The 10,146-nt window shown below is 37.1% G+C and overlaps 1 protein-coding gene across 1 annotated transcript; it reads right to left on the bottom strand.

The window, feature by feature from the left end:
- Window positions 1-2,159: 2,159 nt before the first annotated feature.
- LOC122060628 (probable serine/threonine-protein kinase clkA) lies at window positions 2,160-9,548 on the bottom strand. Its single transcript, XM_042623757.1, is given in 7 exon segments — window positions 2,160-2,272; window positions 3,061-3,066; window positions 3,782-4,055; window positions 5,298-5,405; window positions 6,950-7,229; window positions 7,521-8,387; window positions 9,424-9,548. Coding segments are annotated over 7 exon segments (1,773 nt in total).
- Window positions 9,549-10,146: the final 598 nt, after the last annotated feature.

Raw genomic sequence — 10,146 nt, 5'->3', positions numbered from 1 at the left:
TAATTATCATGCCTTCGGGCCCACATGTATAAAATTATTATATCACAATTCGGGTATCAAGTATATGGGATTTATTCACAGGTAAAACTTAGTCTTCCGTTGATCTGATGAGTTTATATTAGTTGTGTGTATGCTGTGGTGGAATACAGTATCTGATGATCCTGGCAGGTTTGGGTTAACCGGTGTTAACTAGGTCATTGGCCCGGTTCAGTGTGAACGGGGTGTGACATATTATGTATTAGTCTTGAACTACTGTAATGGAATAACTTGGTTATTCGCATATGATATCATTAGATGTTCCCATTTTATATTATGATTCTGTTATTATACTCTGATTCCGCTGCTATTGGTTTGGTTCATGTTGTGAGATTGTATATGTTAAGATACTGCTATCAGAGATCCTGGTAGGTTGGTAAGACGGGTAAGCGTCTTACTCACATCACTGATATTCCTAATGGTAAGTTGGGTTTACTAGAATTGGGGTGTGACACAAGTAGTCTGATACAGCATTGCTCTGGTATCTTTTGCCTCTATTTGATTTTTTTTTTATTTGAGATAGGGTACCAAAAAAATCTTGATTTAAATGTGAGCCAATGGCTATTACAAGCTTATATAGAAAAGTTAAAGCATAATCCTAATCTGACTATGAAATCATATCCTAGTGTAACTATGAATTCAAATCCTATTGCTAATTACAAAGCATATTTGAAAATGGAAACATAGTACTAATAGGAACCACTTAAATAACTAACTAAGCCTAATCCCGTATGCCTACCTTCGACCCATGTTTTAGTCCTATTAAAGTGGTCCATTATAATGGAAACACATTGGATCAAAGGCCTAACACATACATAACCCAACCCAAGACTTATTTCCACCATAATAAGCCCATTTATGTGATTTATTTGCATCATATATTCTCTCAAGTCTCAACTATTGATTGCACAATGTGTGAAACTCACATTTTCTAATTGTATTCATTATAGCAACAAGAGAGCAGACCTCTACGCAACGGTAAGGTTGCTCCATTGCGACCTAGTGGTCACAGCTTTGAGTTGAGAAATGGCCTCTCCACGAAGAGGGGGTAAGGCTGCATACATTATCACCCTCCCTAGACCCCGTAGAGGCGAGAGCCTTATGCACTGGGTACGCCCTTTATTCATTATAGTAATAGAGGAGTAGAAAAATTGACAAGCGCCATCTAGCATGTTTTTGAGAAATTGAATATCTGCTAAAGTTGGAAGGGGGCAGTAGACACACCTCATTAACATGATACAGATCATACTCCGTGAAGTACTTGTATGTCTCTTGACCCCTGACCATAGCTTTTAAGGCGCTACTGAGGCGTCGCCTTACCAATACCTTGGCGCTGATGCGGTCTAGAGATGGTAAAGCAATGCTCCGCCTCACATGAAGTGGTGCCTTATAGATTTTTTTTTTTAAACACATTTTAAAATTACTTGATGAAGATTCCAAATATAGATTATTTATTGGTAGGTGTATGATTGTGTTAACACTTGAGATGTATGGGATTAGTTTTACTCCACCAAAAATAACCAAAACCAACAAAACAAAAACACGATTCACAAACAGGGTTTGGATTTTGTCAAGGGTTTTAAGAAAGGGCTTTGAGTAGGAATCAAGGAACAAGGAAGAACCACTGATCTAGGCGACTATTTTGCTCCGACAGTGGTGAGTTTGCTCCAGCAGTGGTGAGCTTCATTCTTCTTTGACAGGAGTAGAAATATAGTGGATGGCCTTAGGGCTTAGGCACTCATTTTGGCATCATAGAGGTAAATATTATAAATACTTGTATTTTTTATATCTTCTTTTCTTTATATTTATAATTTTGTTTCATAATTATGTATTTATATTATATGTTAATATGTTATGACGATTGATGATTGATGATTGATGATTGATGAAGATGAACTTAGTTTATTCACTTTATTGATTTGTTTTCTTGATGAATATCTTACATTGGTATGAATATGAACCTTTAATATTTATTTAACATATGAGTAATAGGATTTAACTAGGATTTGAGTCAAATAAATTGGTTTTATAAAAAAATTACACAAGAACGCTTTAGTCAATAAGGCGACGCTTTATGCCCGCCTTATCACTAAGGCACTCCGAAAGACCCTCAAACGCCTTCGTCACCTTACCACCTTAAAAACTATGCCCCTGACCAGCATTTCCATAACAATAGGACCAAGCATCCCAATCATGCGAGAAAGTATTATTACCAGTGCATCATTTGGAAAAAGCACTTGTTAGTAACACAAACACACCCATTAGGGCAAAGAAATAACATATATTTTAGCAGGTGTGTCCCTGTAGAAAAAATGATAGTCCGTAACAAGAACCGAATAGCTCAATAGTCCTTTAAGAAGTCTTGACAGTAAAAAAAGACATAAAGCAAAACCATATAACAGCAAATACAACCATATTATAGTGAATAGATATTATAAAGGATTGCTGGATTCCCTGGACATGCACAGATGCTTCCTTTCCTTGTTGCTATTCATTTGCTGGGAACGCCTCAATAAAAAAAAAAAAAAAAAAAAAAAATACTATTTATTTTAAAAAAAATAAAAAAATAAGTCAAAAGCATGGACTATAAGCTCCACATGCAAGCAAGCCTTTATGTGGTATACACACGTCCTATGAGGACTCGTGAGGTACATCTATGATCTTGGCAGCTTCATCTTTTGGTTCAATTCCACTTCCTCAATGACTGATTCCAACCTAGGAATCCAAAAGTTTTGGATTAAATGATATTCAGTTAGGGATATGCTAGAAAAGGATTTCTGGGTATGAATTATTTCCTAATTGCCATTCTGCTGGTATGTTGAAAATTCCAAAATATCTTTTCCATTTATAGAGTCCAAACTTCAATGAATAAGGCAAGTAAATAAAGGTCTCGTGTTCTTATTGGACTTCCAGATTTACATCACAACAGCACTGATTCTCTCTCACTTTATCATATGCATTTTCGAAAATCTGGAGGGACTAAAGGAAATTTATGTCATTGTTCACTTCCATTTCCTTCATAACTGTTCCCTTTTAGCATTTCAAAATTTGGGCCTAAGTATATTCAGTTACAGGAAATGAATAAGATCTAATTTCCTTTTCGATGGTAGTTTGAAAATTTACGAAATATTTTCCATTCATAGAGTTACAATTCAGCTTTAAAAATGTATCAAGCACAAGGACAAAATGAAATATTTCTCACTGGACTTCCAGACCATCTCTCTCTCTCTCTCTCTCTCTCTCAAATGTTCTCATTGAACATTCATATGTATAGAGAAATGAAGAAAACATAAGATGGAATTAGCCTCTGACCTAAGGTAGCATTATGGATAAACACAGTTTCCGTAAGTGTTCCTCATTTACCTTCATACAGCACTAATGACCAATAATTGTACTTTACTAAATCTTGCTCTCTATAATTTTTTCCCCAAATAGTTTGGCTGGATGGAATGAACAAATCTATAAGAGTCGGAACACGTATGCAAAGTATAACTAATGACAACTGGTTCACTTTTACAAGGGAAATTCAATTACAGAACAAAGTATATTGGTCCAGAACTCCAGATTGATGGATGGAAGACTATGTACATATATGATATATATACCATGTAAAATGGGAACGGAAATTACAGAAAGAAGCTTCAAAGCCTGTTCTGAAATGAGAGTATTAGACCATAACCCCTGACAAAATAATTAATCTCAATATCGAAGAGAATTACATCAGACTAGAAGAACTTTACCTCACCAGAGCATAGTTCAGCCAAGACACAACCAAGAGACCAAATGTCAATCCTCTGATCAGATGGGTGGCCTAGGATAACTTCAGGAGCCCTATAGGATCGAGATTGTACATATAAGCTTAAGTTATCTGTTTGAAAGCAACTACTCCCAAGATCAATGATCTTTATTTCATATCTGCTGTAACTTTCGATTAGAATATTCTCAGGATTCAGATCACAATGGATAATTCCCAACCCATGCAAGTAGTTTAACGCCTCCAAACATTGTAGAGTTATGATCTGAGAGAAGCAAGAAAACCAATTATACACCAGACATTCTAAGAAAGTGGATGACCAAATGATTTTCATTTTAACCCTTGTCTGCCTTCTTTCCCATTCTCCAACAAGTTAATGCTTATAAACATAGTTGTTGAGGCGTCCCACCTGGAAACCCAGGCACCTTGTTGGTGTCACTTATGTCCAGTCCACCTCCAATGCTTTGGATTGCTTAGATGCAGTGACAACTATGTTTATAAATATTTAAAATTTTAAATTGATGATTTTGTACTGCCGTGAATTTCTCAAATCAAGTTTTTGATAGGACAGTGTAGATTAAATGAGACGAATGATGAAACAAACCTGATAAATAGCAAATGAAAAGGGGTAAATTACAAAGACTAGCTACATAATAATATATACTCACTCCAACCGGCAAAGAAAGTCTAGTTTTAGGTTTTTCATTGTCCCAAAATGTTTGTCTATTATATGAAGTTTTTTTGGCATTTCTATTTTCTCTTCAATTAACCATCAAGAAATTTATTTACTGATTTTCCCTCTATCATGGAGGCCAAAGCAATGGGTAATATTGGAAAAAGGGTTTGAGTTAGCAGGTAATTAATGTAAAAAATATTTTACTTAGTGAGAGTAGTTAATGAGTTAATGTGTCAAACAATCTCCTAAAAGCAGGTTTTTACAAACAAGGCAATTTTTGTGGCACAGTGGGAGTCCTTTCATATACATCCTTATAATACCCACCCTATGGTTGAAAAACCCCAAGTGCAAAACCCCAGGCCAACTTCTCTGAGACATTTTAAGTGGTAATAGTTCAAGGAACGGGTTCTTTAGTAGGAAAATTATAGAATAAGTTGAGTTTTGAAGCATTCTACAGTTGCAGGGGAAGAAAAGTAATCTTAAAATTAAAAATAAAAAAGGAGAAAAGCCAACACTCATGCATACCCTTTCCCTTCTCTTTGGAAGAAATTTCTTTATAGTATCCTTTCTTTTGCAAGATCGTTATTTCCAGAATCAACATTTTCTTGTTCCAAATTCTGGGTGCAAATATAGTAATACGTTAAAAATCATCATGATATAGAAGAAAATGAAGGTATTATTTGGGGCCTTTTCAATAAGAATTTGTAAATTGTAAGGGTATTTTGATGTCTCAATAGAAAATGGACCCCTAAAAAGTTATGTATTTTCATGAGGATACTATGTAATATTCCTAAGGAAAAGATGACAAAAAGTATCACATAAGTTTCCAACCTGCAATCTGCGCAATGTAAAAAAAACCTCGCTGCCAGTTTCCTGATTATATTTCTGAAATTCGTATAGATTTGCTCGTAGGAGCTCGCAAAGGATGAATAGATGCTCCTATAAAGTTGTCACAGAAAATGACAAGGTTAAGATCAAACAAAAATATGTCATCATAATTATGGAATGCAATAGGTCTAATGAACAAAGATATCTTATTGAGAAGAAAAGAGAATACAAAACAGTTCCAAGATCCATCAGAAGCTACAGAGTAGGAAGTGAAACTGTAGGGAAGGTTGTGTCAGATTATTGAGAGAGCAAACCTCAGTGTTGCCTTCTTGATGAGAGAACTTTCAATCTATCAGTTATATGAAATATTCCTGATACCTGAAACAAAGATTGTTAGAAAAATTGGTGGGCTGAGTTGTGTCACTTGACACTGTCCTTAAGACCGTAGATGCCCCCTATGGTGCAACCGGGAATATTACAAATCGGCCTCCAAGATAAAACAACCCGATGGCTCCCCCAGTAATCGTGCACTCGACTATTGGACCCCTTTGAATGCTATAGGGCTGTGCTCAAACTAGAAAACAAAACACTCACATAATGGACATGTTAAAATCCAACAAAACCCAAGAGAAGCAAAATTAAGAACAAACTTGAATAACTCAAATGACTTGTTCCGTGTTTTACAAATGCTAATGCTCCCCCTATTTATAAGATAATTTGGATGGGGAGTAAAAGAAAGGAATTAAAGAACTTTAAAATCAAAGTGAATAAATTGATACTTAAAGATATGAGATTAAAGATCTCTCAAATTTAATCTCTCAAAAACTGAAGAATTGCTTTCTCAAGAAGCTTATGTGTAGAGACATAAAGTGTCTCAAAAACTTAAAAGAGAAAATGCCTTAAGGAGCTTCAAAGGATAAATTACGTACTAACAACTGTAGTATTTAATAACCATTTTATAGAGAGACTTAAAGAATCTCCAAAATTGAAGGAACAAGTGTTTTGAATCTTAATTTGTGTTTTAAAACTTGCATTAAAAACCAACAGAAACACCAATTGTCTAGCTCATAGGTTAAAGCCTTAGCCAATCTAAGCACCTTATGAGATTTTCAATTGAAGGCCACATCCTGAGCCCCTCAAAATGTGAGCTATGTCAATGATCAGAATTTGAGCTAGTGTCAATGATGCCTCACAAACTTTGAAGCTAACCAGTAATAGTGTTAGAATCACCACTACCTCCCAATGACCAAAGAATGATAACAACTTAAGCCATAGAGGAGATCAAGTGATTCCTCCACCAATGAAATCTCTTCAAAAACTGGGCCTGCATACAACACCCATAAATCTAATTTGATAGGATTTACTTATACAGGGGATAAGGCTGATAACCCTCGTCAAGAAGGGGAAAAAAAATCTAGCAATGTCCTTCCAGTCTCTGAAGTTGGAAACCACATAAATGCCTTTACTAGTTAGTGGTTGTTACAGAGAGATTCCATAGGGAAAAAAAAAATAAAAAATTAGAGATTATGATCCCATTGTCAGATGAAATCAAATACCAAGGGGTCAAAGAAAAAGATTATTAAGTTATTCAGTTACAGTCTGAGACCATGGCGGCTGAGAGATGCATCAGAGTGGCCCAGATTTCAGGCACATACCTGATGATAGAAATAGTCATACAGGCGTAAGATGTGGTGTTAATCCGGAGGGTCATGCTTGTTCACAAACTTCAGAATCTTGATCTCATCCAAACTTTGGTAAAAAAAATCCTTATCATTTTTTATTATTTTCAAACAAACATCCACCCGAGTGTGGAGGTCATGTGCTTGAACAACTTTGCTGAAAGCAGCAGAACCAAGGTATTCTGTGACATAGTATCTGCCAGCTACGATGGTATTCAGAACAATTGGCAGATCTTTGCTTACTTCAAATCCAGTCCTGTGGAGGGTACATAAACATTAACAGAAGCGTTTCACTATAAATTATTCAGATCAAGCCAATGCTTTAAGATCTTGGCCAAGACCAAGTAACTGGTATGGACTCATTGGTGAATTCGGCTGAAAAAAAAAAAGATTATTAGGTGAGTTGTCAGGTCAAAACGTGAATAAGATTGTGATAACTCGTTTTACTATACGAGCTCAAACCATAGTTTTGGTTGGCCAAGATTCTCTCATGCCAATCTTTTAGATCTTAGTGGTAGTGGAAAGCTCAATGTTAAAGTCGCCAAACCTGTTTTTCCTATGTACAATTCTTAGGTCAAATAACTCATATTCATCCTTGTCAACATCAAAGTCTGGATGCTCATTTGGAGTAGCACAATCCTCACCATCCCCTGCAATTCCGGATTCATCACTCGCATCAATCATTTTTCTGCCATCTCCTATCACATAAAGATTGTCTCCATACGGTTGACATGCATTTTCTGAAGCTTGAAGCTGTAAGTTGGCATCTTTACAAAACTTCACATCCATATTATCTGTAGAACACTTACGTATAGAATGATTGGAACTTCCATTGATTTTGCGGTTTGAATCAGAATCACGATCAAAAGTGCATTCAGGTGCAAGCGTTAAATGAATAGCTTTCAGCTCAGGATCTTTCAAGCTCTTCATCTGGTTATAATCCTCACAGTCCCCATGAAAATAGCCCTTTTCTCCCAAACAATCAGTCCGATCCTCGAATCCTGCTTCAACTACATGATCCTGTTGGACATTCTCATTCCATTGGTAACTCTCAGTAACTGGAACACCATTGTCCATGGGTGCATCATTAAGGCACGCATTGTCTAAGCGATTGATACTAGTCACCGAATGAAATCCTTCTGCTGCAAAATCTAGGCCGAACAGTCTATCACGATGCTTCTCTGACTCTGAAGTAGTAACGAACTTGTTCTCACTTGGATAACTAAAGAAGTCCTGCCCTCTGAAGGAGGAATTTTTATGGTAGCCCCCATCTTTCTCGCTGTACCAATAGGTATCATATAGAATATCAGCCACATAGTAATCACGGGCAGTACCGAATTCAGAGAGTCTATCGGATGAAGCTTCCGATTTAAGTCCAACTTCAGGCCAAACAGCATATGGATTTGTTAGACCTCTTAAAACATCCAAAGGTATCAGCTCAACCTCTCAATGCACTAATAAAAATTCTCTGTCAGCCGTGCAGAAAAGCATAAACCAACAGAAAGCAGCCATTGTGTGCCCCAATATGCCATTTCTTTTTTGTTTTGGTAAAACCCAAAATGCCATTTCAATCAAGCAACAGCATGGAACATAATTTTCTTGGAATATGGAATCTCTGACACAGAGAGAGAGAGAGAGAGAGAGAGAGAAGAAAATCAATCATTGAGGATATTTTAGGATCAAAGGAGGAACATGACCAATAATACTGAAGTCCAGTTATCACTGCAGATTGGAAACATGCAACCGATCAACCTAGATTCAGTTGAAAATAGAAACAGAGGATTAAGTTCTCAGAGTAGTGTTGGTGTATGATGTCTTGTATTCCGTCGCAATTTAATCCAGGGAGTACCGGTGCAGCACCTAGACAGGCAGGACGGCGGTCCCGCAATATATTTGAGGGAAATTGTGTACTTTCCGGATTAGGGTTTTTTCGCTATATATTTGTAGCGAGAGTTTCTTTCTTTGTAATGCAAGCAACACTGAGAGGTGTGAGGACGAGCGCTGTAACCCTATTCTCCATTGATAGTGAAGCAGGATCTCCTCTCACCGGGGACGTAGGCGACCTTGCCGAACCTCGTAAAATCCGTGTGCATTGTTTGTTTTGTTTTTCCATTATCTTCTGCATCATTTTAGGGTTGCGTTTCTACAAGTAGGACAATCTATGTATACTAATAGACAACTTGCACCGACCCATGGCCACCAAATGAAGATTTTTTTTTCCATAAATCCACCGTCCTGAACTAGAATTTATTAGAGAAGGAATCATGATTTGAAGGCATACTGGAGGGAGACACGACGGTGGTAGAAGAACCGATGCTGACAAAATCATCAGACGAATCATCAAGTTAGAATTAGAATGCTCGACTCCATCAGAAAGCTCCGATTGCGTGCCAACCAAGCGGATTATTCTCACAGGTTGAGGAGGTAGGAAAGCCGTAGAAAACATTAACCTCTCGAAATCAAAAGAACTCAAGTCTCGTCTCTCGACGATATCATCTCTGAGAGCGGATTCCGCATCAGAGAATCTATTCTTCTTAAAGAAATCCAAGACAGCTCCAAGGTCTGAGACGGCCATGGCCGATAGAATTTAAATTGAGAGAGAAAGAAGAAAAGAATAGAACTAAAAGTTCTAAAACCCTGTCATTATTGATAGAAAATGAACTGAGAAGATCAAAAGGGGTTAAATGGTTGCATCCTCAAAGAAGGATTGGAGAAGATGATCTCTTCACATACAGACTAGTCCACCCTTGGAAAAAAATCGTCTGCAATTCGGATCTAGTACAATTCCGTGAAATATCACCTTCAGGGGGTGACATGTGTATTGATACCAATGCAATGGTCCAGATCTGATTTAAATGACTCTTCACTGATTTAAGGTTTTATTAGTTGTACTAGATCTGGACCATTGCATTGGTATCAATACACGTGTCACCCCCTGAAGGTGGTATTTCATGGAATTATACCAGATTGGAATTGCAGATGATTTTAACCCATCCACCCCTATTGTAAAATACAAGCCAACGGGGGAAAATCTCACCTCACCAACTTTGAAAAGCAGAGATTTAGACGGTTTTGGGTTTTGGCACTCGATGGGTCTGGAACCGTTAACGACGAGATAGGTGGACAGATGTGACAAAATAATGACTCCACATGGCTTATGGGTCATGCTTTTC

The sequence above is a fragment of the Macadamia integrifolia genome, chromosome 14 (assembly GCF_013358625.1).
Source record: "Macadamia integrifolia cultivar HAES 741 chromosome 14, SCU_Mint_v3, whole genome shotgun sequence".
In the NCBI taxonomy this organism is placed as follows: domain Eukaryota; kingdom Viridiplantae; phylum Streptophyta; class Magnoliopsida; order Proteales; family Proteaceae; genus Macadamia; species Macadamia integrifolia.
Note: the sequence above shows the minus strand (reverse complement) of the source record. Positions and strands in the feature narration are given on the sequence as shown.